General features: G+C 39.3%; 2 protein-coding genes across 2 annotated transcripts in view; one reads left to right on the top strand and one right to left on the bottom strand.

The window, feature by feature from the left end:
* Positions 1–22,172, bottom strand: part of LOC119553322 (cardioacceleratory peptide receptor) — a 38,083-nt gene that overhangs the window by 9,360 nt on the left and 6,551 nt on the right. The window contains exon 2 of the mRNA XM_037863655.1: positions 11,928–12,314. Within this exon, the coding sequence (XP_037719583.1) occupies positions 11,928–12,290 (363 nt within the window). The 5' untranslated portion in view covers positions 12,291–12,314. The remainder of the gene's footprint in view (positions 1–11,927; positions 12,315–22,172) is intronic.
* LOC119554019 lies at positions 14,791–15,207 on the top strand. The gene has a single exon (XM_037864738.1). It carries the CDS (start codon positions 14,791–14,793, stop codon positions 15,205–15,207), a length of 417 nt encoding a protein of 138 aa, XP_037720666.1.

The following is a 22,172-nucleotide window of genomic DNA, read 5'->3' as shown; positions in this document are numbered from 1 at the left end:
TTCGCCAGGACGGGGCAAAGGAAGAGGTGGGTCCGAAGAAGAAGGATGCCTGGCAGGCGGAAATGCAGCAGCTCCATGAGGAAGCAGCTCGGACAAGTTGGCAAAGTCGGTCGACTGTCCGACGTGGAAATGGAAGGCTTCTACTACTACTACTGCTGCCTGGCAGGCAGTCAAGTGCTCCCAAGTCCGCAGTGTGGACTTTCGACCAAGAACTAGTCGCCAGAGTTGTTATTTCTGATTTTGTTGCTTCTGCAGTTTACGGATTTGCTGGCTTTTGTTATTTTTCCGCTTTTTTCACACCGCCTGGTACATGGGTATTCTACATTCTGAAGCCTCACTTGGCGGCTGGCTTTGATTCCATTTAAAGTAAGACCTGATTTCTCTGGCTTTTCCTCGTTCCACAAGGTGGAAAGTCGAGTAATTTTGTGTGTAAACGAAAAGTGTTGGCATGTTCTGTTATGCAAATTGCTGTGGTTGTTCGCGTTAAGGGAATCGCACATAAAGTTGTTGAAAAATGGGTAGGGAGAAGATGTAGGTCCACATCATATTACCAGCTTGTCTAACTTATTCGTTTGGGTAAACCACATACAATTTGGGTTATTTGTAAAGCCATTAAAACTAATTTTAGTTCATAAATTGAAGCCACAAAATTTAACACGGTTTAAAGTCATTCACTGAAGTGTCTAAAAGTATGCAACAACTTATATATTATATGTTTCACTGCATACTTTTAGACACCTTTGTGAATTTAGAACACTAATTCCTATTATTGCTTCCCTTTACAATTGAATTTTGATGTTGTATTGTTATTTATGAGTATTTATTGCTGCATTCCATTGATAATTGAATGCAAATTGGATACTCAAGCGTAATTTATAAATACAATGGAACCTTTTGATTGAAAAAGTGCTTTACTATAAAATGTGAAATGCGAATCAAATGCAACAGTAAATGTCCTGCTATGTGAGTGTGTGTGTGTGAGCTAGCATTATAAAGTGCTTTGTGTCAAAGGCAAAAATGCATGGCGTATACGTGATGTGCAAGCCAAGTGCAAGCACGCACTTAATCATTTATGCACACACACACACATTGTCGGATAATGCGCCAGTGTGTGTGTGGGTGTCACATTTGACATTGCTCACGTAGAAAACGCCAGCAGGACGCGACTTTTACACGCCTTGGTAGAGTCCTGCTTCCGAGTTTATTCTGGATATACTTTCGTGGAAGCTGCAAATACCATAAAAGCGAATTATGTGACAAATAAGGACAGCAAGTGCCCCATAAAAACTTTGACGTATCTATGCTTGAAGAGGCTATCTTTCCGATGAAGATGTCTAAAAGTATGCAGTGAAAAAAAGATGGCGGTGTTTCGGAATGAATACATAGGAATCTCGCGTTTAATATATTGTAACATTCTTTAAAGCACCATACACGTAAACGGTTAAAAAATATTGTATAATGTAGTTTACTGCTGTACTTATAAAAAAAGTACATAAGTCCCTCTTTTAAAAGAAATATTTGAATGTAGAATGTTGGGGAATTTAACCGCAAACTTATAGAGGTATCCCATATCAAAATCGGAGTCCAATTACCCAAGTTATGGAATCTTGACGTGCATTTTTGAGTTTCCATGCGGAAAGCCATTGGATTTACGGAAAAATCCAACATTAAAATGGGTTAAAAATCTGACCCTCGACTAGAAAAAGAATTTTAATGTAGATTGTTAGAGAATTTCACCACAAAGTCATAGAGGTATCCCACATCTAAATCGGAAAGGAATTGCCCAAGTTATTAAATTTATAAGTGCAGTTTTGGGTTCCCATTCTGAAAGCCATTGGAATTACGGAAAAAATCGAACATGAATATGATTTAAAAATGTGACCCTCGCCTAGAAAAAGAATTTTAAAGTCGAATATTAAGGAATTCAACCACAAACTCATAGAGGTATCCCACATCTAAATCGGAGTCCAGTTACCCACGATATGAAAATTAGAAGTGCCGTTTTGGGTTCCCATGCGGAAAGCCATTGGAACTACGGAAAAATCGGACATGAAAATGGGTAAAAATTGAACCCTCGATATAAAGAAATATTTCAATGTAGATTATTAGATAATTGCATCACAAACTCATAGAGGTATGCCCCTTAGAAATCGGGATCCAATTACCCAAAGTATGAAAATTAGAAGTTTAGTAGTGTGTGCTTATTCTAAAAGCCATCACAGTTACGGAAAAATTGGACATGAAAATGGTTTAAAAATTGAATCGTCGTTTTGAAGAAATATTTGAATTTAGATTATTAGAGAATTAAATTACAAACTCATAGATTTATTAATTAAATTAATCGGGATCCAATTTCTCAAGTTATGGAATCTGGAAGTGTAGTTTTGGGTTTTCCTTTGGAAAGTCATTGATATTAATGCAAAATTAAACATGAAAGTGTGGTAAAAATTGTACCCTCTTTTTAAAAAAATATTTGAGTTTGGAGTATAAGAAAATTAAACCATGATCTCATAGAAGTATCCCACACCTAAATCGGGATCAAATTACCCAGGTTTTGGAATCAGGCAGTGCAGTTTTAGGTTCAATTTTTTTTGGGTTTACTTTATATATCTTTAAATGTAAAATTTAAATGTCTTGAATTTGGTTACTTTGCATTACCTTGATCTGAATAAATACTAAAAAAAAGAGATTTCTTAATGATACAAGCCCCAGTGGAAAACACGAAAACAAGGAGATGTAAACATAGCTCTTAATTAATTCTGTAAACGGGTTATACACGATAAGGCAGAGGGAATATTGTTATGAGTTGTAAACACACGGAAGCTGTTTGCAGTCTCTCGACATCCGCGTCGCTCAACCTGCGAGTGACAGAGCCAATCGGAAGGTGTTGGGTGTTGGATGGGAAGGAGGATGTTTGTGCCAATTTCATCGAAATTGCGTAAATGACGTGGCCCATCGAGTGCACCCCATCCGCTCCCCCTCCTCATTGCTCCCCTTGCCGCCCAAAAACATCGTTTCTTGCCACTTTGAAGCTTTTTTGGCATGTACTTCCCGTCCTTTGATGTGGCGGTTTCGGTCTCCCTCGCGATGGCGAAAGAAATTGTGTTCTTCCAAAGGTGTGTCTACCTGCCGTCTGTCATGTATGCAACCCCAGCCCCGCCCCAAGTGAATTTTAAGCAAAAACGAAGCAAATTCTTGGAATTATTTAAGTGAATTTAAACTTGATTTTATGAGGGGGAACGTTTTCGTGTTTTGTTTAGCCCAGATCAGGTAAACTTAATGCGCGCCAAATAGCACCATCGAGGTCAGTTTTAAAGGTTCCTCTTTATGCTGGATTTATAAAGATGTTTTTTCCTTTTTTTAAATGGCCTTGGCTAAGCTTATTTACAATGAAAAATCACTTTATTAGAATATTAAACGTACAAGACTTCTTAACTCCAGAAATAGTGTGATAAAAAATTATAAATTAGGTTGTTAGGATACATGTTTATTTATATCAAGACTGAAATAAATAAATATTTGAATGAAATTTACTTAAAACACATGAATCCTTTGTTGCATTTGACCAATTATTTCTAATTTTCAACTATTATTTAATTTTCAATTTAAAATGCAACTTTATAAATATTTATTCTCTGCTCACAAACACTCCTTCCATTTAATTTAATTTGATTTAAGCTAGCCACACAATTCATTGCATACTTGGGTGCGTTGTGAGATGTTGACCTACTTGTACTTGCCAGGCTATGTAAATAGCTCAGTCTCAGCCGGGGGATATGGGCATTCCCCTTTCCACTTTCTACTTTCCACTTTCTATTTCTTTCCCGCTTCCTGCTGACACTTTCTCCGAGGCTGGGGCACTTTAAGTATTTACTGAGCATAATTTCGCTGTTGGTTTGTCGCCTTTTGCATTTTCTCATTAAGCGCATTTCGCATTTTCCACTTCGCTTTTCGCGCACTTGCACAAAACCAGCTGGCGATGGAGCTGAAGATGAATGTTCTCCGCTTCGGGGGGTTTTCCCGCTTTCCATTTCCCATGGAAAACCGTGCAGCTTAGTGTCGCAGCGAAACTCCAAACATTCTACTGCAATTATCTGGCCTGGGGGTCAACTGGGGCTCCCTTAGGCGCGGATTTCAGCGCTTTTACGATTTGCATAATTCACACAATCGTATTTTTTTAGTGTTTTTTAAGTGCCATCCTTGGTGGCCTTTTTTTCGCATAGCCCAAATGCAGTCGTGTGTTTCGAATACGTATTACTTACTTTCCCAGCTTTCTTTTTTTGGGCCACCGCCCTGCATTGCTCATACGCAGTGTGCGCCACCGAGCAGCAGTAAAGCTGTAATTGACTTGGGCTATGTGAAATTTATTGTGTGCACTAGCTCTGGCTGCTTATGCATGCAAATTGTAATGATGCGAAAATGTAGTTGCGTTGGGTTTTGCAACCAGCATTTACCCTGCGCTTTCCCTCGCTTTTCCCCTGGCTTTCCATTTGCCTTCAGAGACATGTTGCTGCTTTTTGTGAACCATTTTGTGTGTGTTGCGGGCTGTCAACGGAAGTGAGTGGCGTTTTGCTGCTTATGAAAATGAAATTACATTTTTTTGTCGAGTGTGCGGCAAGTGATACTCCCAGCAGACAGCCACGCCCCATTGTTCGGGGCTCTTATCGCCGCAGCTTATTGTTGCACAAAATGTCGCTTGATGTCAGTCATTAAGTTTACTTCCGGAGAATGATTAAAATGCTGGGGGTGTGGGGCACTGGGAACTGGAAAATGGGAAATATAGCACAAGGATATGTGTGCACTTATCTGCTGTGATAAATGCGGGTCTGCTTTTGCGACCTGACTTTGACCGTCTATTTTGTATTATTGTTTTGGGTAGACATTTGTTTCCCCACAAGTACAATTCCCCTGGCTAAATAGGACTACAGCTGAGATTCCATAACTCAAGTTTTTATGAGACAATTAAGGGGAGTAGAGCTACCTTTTTTCAGGAACTGTCCAAAGTGGCCACTAAATTACTTATAATGTTTAAAGTTTTTGTTGTAATTACCTCAATTATATCTGAGTTGATGGTAATCTTTAAACAATTTATTTTAGGAGTTTGGTAAGCATTAGGGCGTTACCAAATAATTTGTAAAATGTGTTTACAACACTTAAGATTATTACTGAGTAAAGGCTAAAAAAAGGTATTTTAAAAAACTTAAAAATGTGCCTTAAAGTAGGCAGTGAAAATTATGTTATATTTCGTATTTTTTTGGCTAGTATAGTATAGCATACTTTTAGATACCTTTATATTTTTGTGTCAACCCCGCTAGCTGCTGGATTGATTTATGGCAGCTCCACTGTATCGATCATAAAGCATTTGGCAATCTGTAGCAGGAATGGCCCTGGGCTTTTGTTTGCGCCTCGCTGATTGCAGAAATACATACTTGTAACTGGGACTCAAGGAAAACAAACAGCAGCTTGAAATGGATGCCATTGGGATGGGTGAATCACACACAGAGTCTGCGAATCAGACGAATCACCCCAAAAATACCGCCTTGGCACAGCGGGGAAAACAAATCAATTAGATGGTAAAAAGGAAGCACAAATAACGGCAGGCAAAGCACCTAACCAGAACCCACATGTGGATGGGATAGGTTTTCCCCTCTGTTGTTTACTTCGATTTCCAGGGCCATGATGAGGGCGATCTCCCATGACGACGCCCACTTAATGTTTATCAGTTGGAGGAACGCTATTAACGCCATGTTGATTTATTGCAATTTAATTTGGTTTCAATTTGGGGTTTTAGCCTCGGCAGCAAGTATTTTATTTCACAAATTATGTGCAGACACGACCGGGGCGTGGCGTCGGATTTGGCCAGACTGGGGCGTTTTAGCCCCGTAGTCCTGCGGTTATTTATAGCGGTTAACTCTCCCAAGAGGACGGACTCAAAGATTGATTATGGACAGTAAAAGGGTTTTCCAAGCGGTTTTAAGAGGAAGTTTACATTTTTATTTGATTTTTTACGGTTCATGCAGGGCATGGAAAATTCTACGTAATAAAAACTTCGAGTCAGTTTTGAGTGCTTTCCCGCGCAGGAAGCGAAAGAAGCCTTTTGGCCTTTTCTGTTATTATTTCTAGCACATTTTGCGTCCTCTCTGGCATATTTCCAGGAAATATACAGCATAGCTCATAAGTATTTGACTTTCACTCCTCTGCAAAGCATCGCTAGAGGCGAATCTTGGCCAGGGTTTATTGATTTGCTGTTTAATGCATGGCCATAAAAGTCAACGTCAACCCTTTTCATGAAGGGTGAGAAGGGTGTAAAAAGTTTACGGAGCAGAATCCCCAGTTTAATTGTTGCGCCGAGTTCAAAGTTCGAGCGTGACAAATAAACCAACAATTAACTTGAACACTCATTAAGTCAACTCCTCATCCATCCATTTGTTGAACCTTCCTTCATTCCCCACCCTTGGTTTTATGTTGGAAAATATTTGTGAAATTAACACTTTCATTGTTTCGCATAAGTTTATAGCCTGACGAGCTGGCTCAAATTCAGGCAGACTTTGTGAGCCGGGGAACAGGCAAATTATAACAATTAGTTGGCTGAAGATGCTTATTGATTTTGCTGGTCAAGTGACACTTTGGGGAATTTGAACGGTCGTTTTGGAGGGAAAGTGCCAGCATTAAAAGAGGGTCCACTGAACCCCAGATTGAACCTGAGACCTGAACTATTGAAATACGGTGTCGGTGAACGCTTGATGAGCTGCCAGAAGTCAGCGAAGCTGAAATGTCAACAAACCTGTCCTGCGGGCTCATTACGGTTGGACTAAAGTGGCGGAAGTGCATTGACTTTCAATGCCAAGTGAAATACAATTCTCATATTTTATCAAAAACAAACACGAGTCGGGAAGTGGATCACTGAGAGAAAGTTAAAGGAACTTATAAATGAAAAAGATTTGCTTGTTTTTCAAGGAATGATACGAATAAATCTTAAAGAGGACACAGAATGCACAAGCACTTATAATAGTGTCTAAAAGTAGGCAATGAAAATCAACTTAATATATATTTCAGCATACTTTTCAACACTTCTATGAGTAATGTCAAAGCCAAAGTAGATTTTTTGATCAGGATAACAAACTTTTACGAATTTATTATATTTCTATTTTCATTATTTTCCTACTAAGTCCTAATCCCTTAAACACAAATTCAGGTAAGGAAACACCTAAAGCTGATTAATCGCCTTCTAATGTTTCGTAGTACTCCTCTGGTAACCTTACTACCTGCTCCATTTCCTCTGCTTTTTCTCACTGCAACTGTCACTGGTTGTTCTTGGTGGCAACAAATCCTTATAAATCGCTATGACACATCCAACTAACAGGCGACGTGCCAGATAAAACTCTTGTCAAAAAGTATTTTATGGGCTGGGCCCAAGGATCCGCAGGGGGCGGGGCAGGCAGTAGTCATCAAGGACCTGCGGCCATCCTGCGGCGGATCCTGGGCTGCCTTAATAAAATTGACGTTGGAATAGAACCCGGCCAACAGCCACAGTGGTCAGCAGCGTTGGCCAATGGGCAAATAATGTTGTTAACTCATTTTTAGCCAAGCCAGCGCCGTTCGGTCCCCATGGTCACATTTGAGCATTTGAGGCCAACTCTCGTTGGCCACTCAAGCACTTGATGGCCTTGTGGGCATTTTGTTTTGTCAACAGAGTGTAATTAAGCCCAGCCACGCGTGTCAGCCGCCTGGAATTATGCTTTAATTTGCATTAAAGCTCGGCAAAGTATAATCACACCTCAGCTTTGGAGGAGCCAAAAAAAGAAAAAGCGAAAGCATTTCGCACATATGTTGGTATTTACTGCCTTGAAGGGCTGGCCAAATACTCAAAGCCCTGTTAACATCATAAACAAGCAACTCAGCTGAGCCCCAGTCGTTGGGTAAATTTATTCTCGCAAGCCGCTTAGTGCTGTAACTTTCCCCACTGGCCAACGCACTCGACAAAGGCAAATTAAATTGCTAAAAAAAAGCGGGAAAATGAGTTAATATCACACTTGCAGCTCGACTCGGCTCAGCCAGCCAGTCAGTCCGTTAATGATGCCGCTTTGTGGCCACTAAGTGTTTAACCTTCCAGAATCAGAAACAGGTTCTGAACCCAGAGCACAGACATCGCAGACAAGGACATGTGTCCCATATTTTACATGCGTCAAGTCTCGCCGTTCTGCTGCCTGCACATGCTTAATTTTCCTTGGCAAATAAGCTTAAGACACATTTTTGCGCTAGATTAATGAGTTCTCGGAATCGACGCGCTTTTGTTCTGGCAGAATAATATTTGCAAAAGCAAAGAAAACTGCGGCGGGTGTGAAAATTTAGCTTAAAGGCAAGCTTTTTATAAAAGCAATCTTTGAATGCTTAAAGTTAAAACCTTAAATTCTCTAAACTCTATAACTAGGGAATTAGAATCACTTATATGGGTGCCTAAAAGTATGCAAGAGAAAACGATAGTATACTACAAATCCAATTTATTGCTGCATACTTTTAGACATCTTTATAAATTAATAATAATACTACAAATCAAATTTATTGCTGCATACGTTTAGACATCTTTATAAATTAATTTCAGAATTTAGTCTTTTGAAGTTAAATATTTAATTTTACATTTTGGTAGTCACAAATTAAAAGTTTGAAGAGATGAATTCCCATGAAAGCACTATTCAAACATATGAAATATTTTAGAAACCATTTCACTATGCTTTCACAAAGTTTGCCTAAAAATTGTATTCATAAAACTTTATGTACGCTCATTACTACACCCCCATCCTTCCTTTGAGAGCCAATTTAGCCACTATTATTATATTGGCAGCTGTTTGACTTTTATCAACATGCAAACAGGCCGGGTTTCCTTTTTTCAAATATTTGCTCTGTCACCCTAGAAAATGGCAATTAATTTTGGCCTTTGATGGTCACATTAGCCAGCTCACCAGGGTCACCATTGTTGTAGCTAAATTGTGTAATATTAATATATGCGTTATAACAAGCGACCACATGAGGTCCGGGCTAAAATTAGATGGGGAATCGGAACGTGGGATGTTGGATTGCCTTGAAATGGCAAAAGCAAAAGTGAGAGGGTCTCATTAGAGCATATGTAATTATGGAGTAATAAGCTGAGAGGCGATGTGTGAAGGCTAAGCCAAGGATGTGATATTTTCCTTTCTCCACCCGCACCACCACGCACCACCACGCACGAATTTCCCTCAATGGTTAAACAAAATGTGCGGCTGCATAATATGCTATCGTTCTATTTCCTTTCCTCCGGCCAGCAAACAAACAAACAAACACAAAATGTCGATTCTTTCAGGAAAAGTCCCTTCAAGTCGGGAAAAATTCGTTCGATTCCGTTTATGTGCGTCGTCTAATGCCCCCAGATCCGCTTTCTCGTTTATTGGACAGCAATGCGCAGTTGGCCATGGTCAATATGGTGTGACATTGGCCAACATCCCAACCATCCCCCCAGTTTTCCTAACCCAATGCAGTTGTAATTGGCATATCTGTGCCAAGCGAAACTTAATGTCGAAGCCCTCAGCTTTAAGGTGAGACATCAACAGGGTTGCCAAATTCAGCTGTTAACCTTAAGATGATTTAACAGGGTTGGCAAAGTCAGTTGTTGACTTAAACATGATTTAATAGTGTTAACAGGGGATTTCATGAGATTTGGCCAATGGAAAAAGCAATCACAATTGTGCCACGGATGACCGCTGGTCAGGCCAAATCCTCGACTAAGCCATTTGAATTGCAAATCATATGAGACCCCTTTTCGGGGTCCTGGGCTCCACAGCACCCCCATACACACGGATTTAAGGAAAATATTGCCAGTTCAACGACCTTTTTATGCCGGCATTTTGCCACAGCTTTCATCTGCTCTTTTTTTGACGCCTTCGGTGTGACAGATTACCAAAAGCAAGGTTTGTTTTGAAGTCTATCAGACCCATGTAAAATATTTTTATTTATTTTTCATTGCTGCCAGTTGTCAAAGGCTTGTTAATAGGGGTGTAACAAAATATAGTCGAAAATAAATATTATTTTGCAATTGTGTTTTGGTAAGGAATTGTCTAGTGTTTATTATTTAGAAAAGGGTTTTAATAAATAACTATTTTGTATTTAAGCAATTTATTTATAGACCTTTTAAAACTATATTGAACACTAGTAAAGAAATCATATCATATATTAAAGTCAACTTATGATAGATCATGAGCTTTATAAGCGAACCAATTTATAACTATATTTATTCAAATTGAATGTATTCCGCCATCAAGTTGAGCTGTGTAAATAATGCCTTGCGCCTGGGTACCAAAATATGAATATAATATTTTTTATTGCCAGATCCAACTATGCAAACAACAAATCAATAAGTCTTAGCTGCCGCCGCGAGGTTATTGTTACATTTGGTTTTCCCTTTCCGCGCGTGGCGAGATAAAACCCCTTGGCATCGCTTTTTGTCAACCGAGATGCCATATGGTGCGGCGGATCCTAAAGTCTCCGTTTTTCCGAGGTCCTGCAGAAGAGGTCTCATTTAAATAAGCCCGAATTTTCGGCACGCACATACGCACGCACACTGCTTTTGAGTGATTGGCGCGTTTAAGCTTGGCTGTCTGGAAATTGGCTCGGTCGAGGGCTACTTCCGTTTCAACAATGGTGTGATTTATGCGATGGGGTTCGCTGTATATACCAGGCCAAGGAAATTTCATTACATTCATGGCGTTCATTTTTATGGCAGGGAAAGGCGAACGGAAGTTTAGTTTAATCGAAGTTGTTGTCACGATCTGCCGGGCCCTCTGATTGATTGCCCCTCATTGATAAAGAGTGTTCTGGGCCCATCCCCCCATTTGCATATTTAATGCAATCCATTCGGCCAGGCATAAAAACGCTCGCCCCTTCTTGGATTTTCCTAATTTCCAGCTGCCAAATGACATTCGGCGTTTTATTGTTTTTCTCTGCTGCGACTTGGCTGGTTTGTCAGCTCGAAATGAAGTTTGCCCAGTTCGTTGCTTTTCCATTGAGAAAAGGGAAACTGTTGGAAATTGAAAATGCTAGCGTCAAGCAACAAGCAGCCTCGCCAGCTGTGACTTTGTGAACCTTTCCTCGCAGTTATCCTTTGTTTGATTTCGGTAAGGAGATACAAAAAAATCCTGCTGCAGCTTCTGGGCAAGAAAGTAGGTATTTTTATAGGGGAATACCATTTTCTATAATCACAAAATGTACCTTAAATGTGAAGTTTTAATATTTAATTTCCTTACTATTTAATGAGTATTTTCAAACATTTTGGACTAAGTAAATAAAATATTTTAAAACATTTTTTGCAGTGACTCGACTAAAGTGAAAATCAAAGCATACACCTGCGCCTTTCAAACCCAACAAATACAATGGATAAGTGGCCAATATTCTTTCTATTTTTCGCACCCACCTCATAAAAATAAATTGAATTGATATTGTTTATTCTCGATATTATAGGAAGTAATATAGCTTGAAGTGTGAAAATGTAAATGTGTTTCTTAAAAATAATGTAGTATTTATTACAACACAAAAATGTTTAAGTTATGAGTTGAGTACAGACATTTAACAGCTTCCAAAAAATGTCTATTACAAATTCTAAAGATTACTACTTTGAATAAAAATTGCATTAATATTCAACAGCCATAAAAACACCTCCACTAAGTAAATAATTTTTATTCGAATTTAAAAGGAAACCCCTAATATCTCTTCCCCCAAACGTGGTTGGAATTCAGATTCTTAAATCACATTTTGCGGCATGAAAAATGTATTGCAATTTGCCATTTATTGTAGTACTGTTCAAATGTTAAAATTCAAAATTTTGCTGGCGCTACAGCTGGGTCTTCGATTTCAAATAAATAAATTAGTTTGTGTGCGCTGGCGAATATCATCTCACCCACCTCATAAAAGTAGAACGAATTTAAATTGTCTACTTCGCCGGGGTCGCCGCATGTGGAGTTGCCGCCCGTTTCCAAGTCGAAGTCGTGACATGGCGCCACTGTCGTCTGGACCTGGCCCATTGTGGGTATCGCTGTTGGCGCCAGAATCACGTGTGATATCGCAGGTGTGATATATGTCAGATTAACTGCCGCCGTGTCGGGCATGGCCACGCCCCCAGCCCCCTCCTGGCTGCCATTGAACGCCCTTTCCGTGGTGGCGGAGAAGGGGGACACATAACCGGAGGAGGAGGAGGAGGTGGACCCCACCCCTGAGGACTCCAGCCCGTAGTAGAACGAGCTATCGAATAGCCTTAAGTGTAGCATGATTGCGCCTCAGTCTGGCATCGCCTGAAAATAAGTTAAAATTAACAGCAAGAATTAAAAGAGTGCTTAAAAGTGCGTAAATATATCTTAAAATATATGGCCTGACCTCCCCCCGAAGGCCTTAAAAACCCATAAATCCGAAAGGAAAAGCTGCGTAATAAATGCTTTAAGCACTTTCGCCAGCAAAATGCAGAAATATTTGCCTCACTTAACATGGCTTTTGTGTGTAAATTTCAGCCAAACAGCAGGTGCGGGATTGTTGGCCTGTTATTAATATCGCGCATACGCCGGGGGTGACTTGGCATTGGGGTAGGGTAAAGTGTGTACATACGGCAGGTATCCTGATTCCTTAGAAATTAGTTATGGCTTATAGGATAACACCAGCGAAATGATACTGTGCGCAATTAGCCCAACATTTATTGCCGCTTCCTAGTTGAATAAAGCTCTTGTTGGATAAAGCACACTATTAAAAGGGGTTGTAATAGCCTTAATTTAAAATGCAACTAGTCCGTCCTGTGGTTGTATACTTTATCTTTATTAAATAATTTTAAAAAAGTGCTACAATAGGATTATAAGGCCTGTGTCAGATTTAAGATATCCTTGGCTTTGGTATACAAAATGTCAGAACTTAAAAAGTTCCAGACTAATTAAATAGGTACAATATTTATGAAATGCAAATTACCCAATTCCCTTTAAGATTTAGGTAAAAACAGTCGTGTTTTGAAATAAAATTAATTTTAATAAAATTACAATTTATTATTAATATTTAATCAACGTCGCAGTAAACCCTTTCTATCTGAGTGACTTAGCTGCGTTCATTGGTTTGGAATAATTTCTGACACCAAGCTCGTGTCAAGTGAACCCCGAGAACGTGTTCCTAATTGTATAGTAAAAGCTAGCATGCGATTTGACCCTCTGGACAGGAATCCGAACAATTAGCAGCCAACAATAGACATTTAAAGCCCAAATGGCAGTGTCACGTTTGCCCGTGGAAAACAAAGGAACTCCTGAACTTTGGCCTCTCCTCTCGGAAATTTATGCATGCATATGTGCCTGCGTCTGGGATCTGGGATCCATCTGTCCATGTTCCTTGCTCCTTGGGTGCAACTTTAAATTGATTAGCCGCAACTTTGCGGGAGGCCCTCGAACGTAGAACGCCGAACGACGTGCCCGAAATTCGCAAATAAATTCTCCTTTAAAATGCGAAAAACTTTTGCTCGTGGCAGCCAGGTATTTGGCCCACTAATGCGAGCACGCAACTATTTGGCCAATGATTTATATTAAAAACACCCGTCTGGGTCGCCACTCTACTCATCTGATCACCTGACACATTCAATTTGGTCGAGAGCAGCTGCTCAGCGGGATAGTGGCCATTTTCCAGGGGTTTCCGAGAGGTTTGTGGAGGGGGAGGAAGATGAGTGACACCACATGTCGCCGTTTTGGCCTTTATAAATTTACCATCAGCATCAGAGGGCGTTGTAATTTCGAAACCGATAGGATCAGTTTTATAAAAAAAAAACTTTGTGCTATTTAAAAGCCAAACAATGTGTTTAATATTAAGTTCTAGAATATCAGTTAAAGAATGTTTTAACTTTACCTTTGGTATATTATAATAATGGTATATTTTAATCATATATATAATAATATATATAATATTAAAAATTTGACTTTTAAATGCCAAAATATTTGTTTGATATTATCCTTATCTGTTACCAATCAAACTTACGCAAGTAGCATCACAGAACAGTTAAAAGAAGTAATCACTCTAAAAACCCGACGATGGCCAGTGAAAAATCCCATAAGCTCAGTCTCTTATGTTTAATATTTACATATGTAAATGGCTAAAGGAGCTTTGAAGTATTTTCGACCGGCGAATCAACCCATTTGAGCTTTGCATAAGTTGGTCTTGGTATTTAAGTTTAAAGGCTGCTGATAATGCGCATTTAATTTGCATGCAAAATAGCCAGAAAAGTGTCTAGTCGGTAGAATACCTCACTCTATAGTCCCAAATCGGATGCTTTATATTTGCGTTGGCCTTGGCAAGAGGATGTGAAAGGCGAGAGCGAAAGCTGAATTTGATTGACATATTTTGAGTAAGCTGTCAGTTGAGCCAACACTTTTTTGGCGCTCGAATCGACTTAAAATACTGCCATTGGCATCTTTTGTCAGAATTTGGCGCTAAAGCCGTCGAGCTGCATTCAATTTGATTGTGAAAAGCAGAGAAGCGTTCAAGAGGATTGCGATATAGCGACATTGAGTTGATCAACAATGAAGTTGAATTGAGGGGTTCTGAGAAAGGTGACCAGTTTAAGAGGTCTACTCCGTACTTTATACAGTCATACTGTAGTTCATAAATTTTAGATTGATCCAAGTGGGCTTTTATAAAAAAGAAAGTGGTATTTCTACCTACAAGGGCCACATTATTTATTGCCTGACGGCAGTTGTCAAAGGAAAAGTCGAGCGTTTGGAGTCGGAACAATTTCTCAACTGGATAGTAAAGATGTCGCTGCCCCCGTGGAAGAAGGACCACCCCTGGATGTGGCTGAGCCAACTTAATCGCAATGGACCTGCCCTTATATTGCGCCACTACAAGCGTAAGCCCGCCTTCCGGCCAAAAGCCTCGGAACCCAAATCCCCTTCGAATCCCCGGACAGACCCAGTGAAGTCCAAGTTTGAGGCCACTCGCGGCAAGCTGATGCACCTGTTGCGTCGCTTCGATGAGGTGGACTCCATCATCGACGGATCCCGCCGGAGGATCAATCCCTTCCAGCCGGTGGCTTTGATAGAACTGGAGTACGCCGATATCGAGCGTCAGATGAAGGAGGGAATCTACGGATTTTTGGAGTATGACTTCGAGAAAAGCGATGACGTTTCCAGTCTGGAGAAAGCCATGGAGAACCAGAAGCTAGAAGACTAATTGGGATGGAAGCCCTGTGATCTGATGACTGAAGAGGAACACCACACATACACATTCAGTCGCTAAAAAAACTAAATTTAAACATTAAGAAATATGGGAAAAGCAAATAATTGTTTAACATAACACCTTATACAGTACCAGACATTAAAACAATATTATACATGTACAGATATGTAAAAAAGGGAAGGGTTTTCTACATAACACCTTTCAAAATATATAAATATGTCTCACTATTGAAATGGTGGTTCTTTAAAATACACAAACATTTTTCGTATACCTATATATATATAAACTTTCAACAAATTTATAGGAAGTATGGTTGGGTATTAACTTTCTTAAAAGATACCATGTGATTAAATGGTAAACTCTCACTTTAAGGAACATAAGTACTTTCAACGAAATGACAAACAAAATATTTCTGTTTAATCTCAAACAAATATAATTTATCTCAATATAGCAGGGTGTTTAGGATTAAGGGACTTGGAATTAAGCCTTTAAGGTCGCAGCTCGAGTTTCGCATTCAGATTCGGATCTTTCAGTTGAGTGCTATCTGCGTCTGGCAAATCTCAGTTGCCAACTTGGCAAAGGACCGACTTTCTTTTGTCTTTTGTGCTGATGCACTTTGTTTTTCGGCGAACTCTGTGCAACGTTGCGTATGAGTCATAAAAGTCGAAAGCATCTGGCTTTTGTTCTTTTCGAGCCACTTGCAGCATATTTATGTTATGTTGTTGTGCAGTTTTGGGCGTTTGGGCATTATATAAACCATTACACTGTCTGCTCCGGAGTCACTTTCCAATGTCCTCTATGACAATTGCGAGCATATATTGTCCTGGTTTCGGGGAAAATCGGGGAAAGTGGCGTCGTCATGCTGGCTCAAAATGAAAAATTGATTTCACAGCGAAAAATATGGCAGCGACAAACGGCACAAACTTTATTAGGTCACTTCTTCTTTGTCCCCCTGCTGGCCATCTTGGCCATTTTTTCCATTTTTCCGCCTTATGTTTATGGCTCGGACGTTGCAATTCCCCGTATGCACTTGCAGTTCATGGCAATCAGCGTCATAACGACCCGAGTTTAGTATTTCATTTCAATTTTATGGAGCGTGACGCGTGTCCAAAGGATAATTGTCAGAGGGATTGAGTTGGGGAACAAGAATATATGTTGGGTTGGATATTATTTTCATTGTGCTTGCACTCTGTTCTCATTCGATACTTTGATTGCTCCGAGCGCAGACTAATTGACAATTTGAAAACCATTGTCGGATCTCAACGTTCAGACGATGAAAATCCACTTAAGACGCCCCAGTCTCTTAAGTAGCCACTAAATTCAAATCTAAATGACAGACATAGTCGCACGTCGTGCTGGAAAACTGTCTACGAGACACAGGCAAATTCGAAATGGTAGCCGAAACTGGATATTAGGGCTCGAAATATTTTCCACCCGTGTCTCGCCTCGTTTTGTTTTGTTTTCCCCCAAATTGTAAATAGTCGGGGCGAGCAAATTGAAAAGTTGCAGCCAGCGAGGAAATGGGAAAGTGGCCACGGTGAGTGTGTGTCTACAACTTTTGCGGCCCCTCGGAATGGTCCCCGTTGGCCAAAAATGCCGACTCGTCTTTTCAACGTGGCTGCCAGGCACTGTGGCCCATGGGGCCAAAGTTCTTGGTAAATACCAAATTAAACGGTTAAAGGGTTTAGACTTTCTGGAAAGGTTACTATATTGAATTTGTACAATGAAAACATAACTAGTTTTCTGAAGTTTTGTAACTTTTTTATTATAACTAAAATGTACTTATTATTATTTTTCATATTCTTTAATTTGGCAAAGATACAAATATTAAAATATTTACATTATAAGGTGTATAAAATGTTGTATTTTTCCAATTTGTTGTATATTTCCAAAAAGCTATGATATAATATTTAATAATATTTACATTCGATGCTGTATAAGATATACATACGTGGTTATTTAAGTTGGAAAAATTAATAAAAACTTTATTTATTCCCAGTTTTACCCATATAATTTATATGAAATAATATTTAAAATACAAACATATATGTATTCTGAAAAGACAATATTAATTTTCTAGGCCTACAAGGTACAACCATTTATTCCTCTTTTATGTTGACTTCTCTAATTAAATTAGTCAAGATTTAATTTAATTTTCCTTGGCTTTAAGGACCGAAAAATATCACCACAGTGCCATGACGCCATTGAATGGCATTTTATTTTATTATTGCACACAGCATGCTCGCTGGCTGCTTGTGTATTTATATTCAAATTTGTAGCACCTGTAAAACAGTTTGCGAAACAATGAAGACGCCGCCAGACTTTCGACTTCGGTGAGGGAATGTCAGCTGCTCCAGACCTGCCCCATAAACCTTTTTTCTTATTTTTATATATTTCTTAGCCAAAAGTTAGACAAGTGTATGTAAATGGAAAATGTGTTTGGGGCAAAATTGCGTCAAAACATTTGCCACACGAGATTAAGCTGCCGAGGTCCATGATATGTTTAAAGTTTAAAGTTTGACTTTCTTATCGGATAGCCAGCCCAGACATTATTATGAATGAAATGGGGGGCAGAATTTGAAGGGCGCGTGCTAAGCCAAGACTGAAGCAGAAGTCTAAAGCCATAGACATGCGTTTGTTTGTTTTCGCCAGCCAATCAGACAAAAGAAAAGCTCAGGCCAAAGGAATTGCGTATACGACGTGTTGCCTTGACACCTGGCGTGGGCAGCTGAGCCATTTGCCGTTGCCATTTTGGCTGCCTTCTGTATTTAAGCAGAAGAGCCCAAGCATCGAGTTGCAAAACAATACCCATTTATTATGAGTTTGTACAATATTTTATAAATACTTATAACCCCGTCTATCTATCCATCCGTCTGCCTGTCTGTCAAGTTTCCCGAATGTGCGAACACACTTAGCCATTTGATTGATATTTGGCAACAAAACCCAAATGACAAGGCCCTGAAAATTGATATCTATTGTTGCTTTTTACCCTTTCTTTTGGTTTTATTATTCTGACCAGCTCGAAAAGGTGTCATAAGTCGGTGAAAGTAATTAATTCGAATGTCGGGTGAAGGAATGCCCAGGTCTATTAAGTCAATTATAAATAAATTATGCCTTTGCCCCCGGAAAACTGCTGATACCTGCGCAAAAGTAATCGCCAAAGTGGCTGGAGGGTGTTAATTAACCGAGAAGGGGAGAAATAAAGGAGGAAAGCCCCGAGTTCTGCTGGGAAATTATTATTATTTATGCGTATTCCAGGTATGCACTGCAAGTAATTGTTTTGCGGGGTGAAATAATAAATATCCATTTAGTTCGGGCCCTCAAGAAGATGCCAAGGGACTAAGGGCTAACCTCAAAGCATTCGGCATTCGCAAATATTCAACAGTTAAATCACTTAGCTGATGGGTTCTACTAGTTGGCTAATGAAAGCCAAATGCCACGAACGCTTAACCACAGCGCCCCGGGGTCTCTCCATCATCAAACGTATATATAGTATATATAGTAGACATCAGGAGTGGGCTATATGTATAAATTATGCAGGGCACATACATCGCTAACTACTGTGAGAGCAACGCGTTCTGTGCTAAGTAGAATTTTGAACTTGACTTAATTAGACGCAAATGCAGAAAATAGAAAACGCCACAACCGCAACTCCCAGGCGAATTCGAAAACGATGGCAGAGATGCCGAGTCTGGGTTATAAACCAGCTATGGTCTATTAATATGAATCAGTCTTAGTATTTATGAGAAATTTTTATTTAACTCCTTAATCATTTTTGCTCTTAGTCAATGAGTAAATACGACAGATCTTGATAACCTAAGAAACAATGCTATCGGACCTCTTTGAACTTTTGAAACACCAAATTTAGTCATTGCAGAAACAAAATTAATGATATATATATTCCACAAAATTTGTAGTACTTTTTAGAAAATTTTTTTAAATTAAGTTATAAACAGGCCAAAGAACTTTATTAGATTAATCTAATATAAACTAATTGCAAAGTGTCATTACCAAAACAACTGTGGGTGGATAGGCTCAAAGTTATTTTAAAATTGATTACTAAAGTTCAAAAAGCTAAGAAAGAAAAATAAATTTAAAATTTAAAACAGAGTTATTATGCCCACAGAAGAAACGCCATTCGTGAGATTATCTACGAGTAAAATAAACAAATTCCAAAGAAAGAAAAAGGAACCTCAAATTTTCAAACTGAGTTTTTATGACCGCTATAAGCTTATTTGGGCAGATTATCTACAGATATAAAAATACTTTTAAGACCTCCGCCCACAAATAATTTGTATTGAAGGCGTCTTGGCAAATTCCATAACAAATATAGCTGGCAGGAAAAAATGCAAATTCAAGTTTATAGTTTGCCCATCAGGGATCACGCCCAATCCGGCGATTCGTGGGAAAAAGGACCTTCCTGGTGGGAAAAAAGAGCCAACTAAGCAGCTCCACTGAAGATAAAGTCCTGTGAATGTTCGGAGAAAAGCGCGTGTCATGGTGTCCTGAGTTAGGAGCCCCAATGCCTATCGCCCCCAAAGGCCGTCGCTCGTTAATTAATCAAAATACTTACTGAAGCTGCTGTCAGCGGGTTTCCCCTCCAACGACCTCATTTTTTTGTCCTGGTCAACGAACCTTCATTTGCATGGAAAACTGTCGCAATTAAAGTCACGGGCGTTTATTTAATTTAAAACCGAATATTGCAACAAATGCTGCGGCCAGGAAGTGTCCAGAAGTCCAAAAGTCAAAAACTCAGAGGCTATGGAAATCAATTACGAGTGTGTATTCCCGGCACAAATAATAAAATAATACAACTTGCAGCCAAAACGTCTCCGACGCAAATTGAAAATTTAATTTGGCAATGGGAAATCAAAGTGGGCACGGGCCCAGATGAGCAAATAAGTCAACGGCAGACAAGTCAACGGGCGGGCCAAGACTCTCTTTTGGCCAGAAAGCAGAAAGATTGACACCTACCACGTCGATTTCAATCAGCCGCCACACGTGGGCCACCGGGCATTGCAGACATTTGGGCCCCCTGTAATTATCGAAGGAGCGCCCCTGGGTGTGCGGCACAAAGCACGCATTTTAATTTGACAGAACCAATGAACTTGGAAATCAGAAGGCGCCAAAACTTAAAGACAACTCATCGCGTCTTCTTTTTTAGAGAGCACAGGGAAAAACTTTGTTTATCATCTATATACCATTCTATCGGTGTTTTCTCTACAATAAGATTTTATTTGATTCTATTCAATTTCTTGGAAAATCTAGTGAACAATTATGTTAAGGTGAATTCTTAAAATTTATGTGGATCAAAAACAAGATTTCAATTAACAATCCACTCAATTTTCTCTGAGCAGAAATAAATATACCCCCATGACAACTAGGAAAGCGAGGAATTATGAATGAAAATATTTGATTGCTAAGTACGTATGTTAGGGATACGGAAATATAGAAATTAAGTACTGTATTTTACATTTATATTTTTAAAATGCGTAACTTTCCTAAAAAATATTTAGAAACAATAAAAAAATATCTTAAGTTCTTTGGTACTCAAAAAGATATATCTACATATTTTAAAAGCGAATTTAAAGTTACTAGATAAATTGTGAAACTTTAGTAGATATTGTACTTCTAAACAAAATAAGTATTTTACTTCGGAAAGATGTCATATGTTGTTGTTGTTATGTTCTTTATTTATACTGCCTTTTTTCTCTCAGTGCATGTTTTGTTTTCGTTGGGGATTTCTGGAAATGCTGTCAATCACTGGTAGGCGGAGCGATGATTCGGCGGTTGGCGGTAGGCGTTAGAGAGGCAGAAGGGCAGGGCGGGTCGCAGACATATCACAAATCGCTCGAGTGTAAAATAATTTGTCTCGATTCCCTTCTGCCTGAATAAAATCAATAAACGCGGCCCCGCAAAGCGCCGCCAATCGCCAATCGGCAAGATTCGCAATGATTCGGCAAGATGTGCTGCAAATGCTATTTTCGGCATTTCGGCAATCACCGGCAAAAGAAGTGAGGTCCTGGGCTGCTCTCATTAGAGCCAGCACCTGGTGGTGTCAGGTGAGTGGAGCCAGGAGGACCTCTCCATCCCCGAAAGCCGCATAATTGCGACGACTTCTTGGTCTCGAAAATCCAGGGAATCGGTGCTTCTAATGCCTGGCACGTACGCGCCGACGACTGCAAATGCTTACTACTTACTCCTTTCATGTGGGCTCAGGTCCTCAGTTCTTGCCCCATCCTGCTGCCCCTTCACCTGGCACTCTGCACTGGAGGCCAGGTGTCTCACCTTTGATTGCAGCACTTTGTCCGCACACACAATCAACCAGATGTAAATACAATTGGGCGACAAACGTGCATGACTTTTGCAATGTTTGTTCTAAGCACCTCTCAAAAAAGTTAAGTTCTAAGATCTGCACAAGATGTGGCATGCTTTTAATTTAAGAAGGGGGGTTTATAAAACTTCATTAATTATTAAGGAAAATATACCTACAGCAGTGGTATTATATTGTGTGATATTACAATGCCTTCTCAATAAATCAAAAACATTTTCAGGGCATTGCTAAAAATAAAATAAATGTGTAGCTACCGATAATTACGGCTTGAATATTGTTTTATTTTTAGCAATGTCCCTTTTAATATTTTAAATGTGATTGAACAAACTTATAATCTTTTCAAGATCCTAACAAGATGATACATTTTTATACTATTTTTGAAATTCATTTAAAATGTAGACCTATAGCTTTGGTCCATAAATATGCTGCAAAAAAACCTTTACATATATTTTTATTTCCAAGACTAAGCTCTTTAGATTTTTCCTGTGTAATCCAACATCTTTGGTAAACAAACAAACTCATCAAAGTTCATCTTTCATGAGCACATAAACATAAAATGTGTTGCGCATTTGACGCCAAAATCGTCACCAAAATAGATCACGTAGTTTGTGACTATTTATGGATC

Source organism: Drosophila subpulchrella, chromosome 3R (genome assembly GCF_014743375.2).
Source record: "Drosophila subpulchrella strain 33 F10 #4 breed RU33 chromosome 3R, RU_Dsub_v1.1 Primary Assembly, whole genome shotgun sequence".
Lineage (NCBI taxonomy): Eukaryota > Metazoa > Arthropoda > Insecta > Diptera > Drosophilidae > Drosophila > Drosophila subpulchrella.
This window is presented reverse-complemented; position numbering and strand designations above follow the sequence as displayed.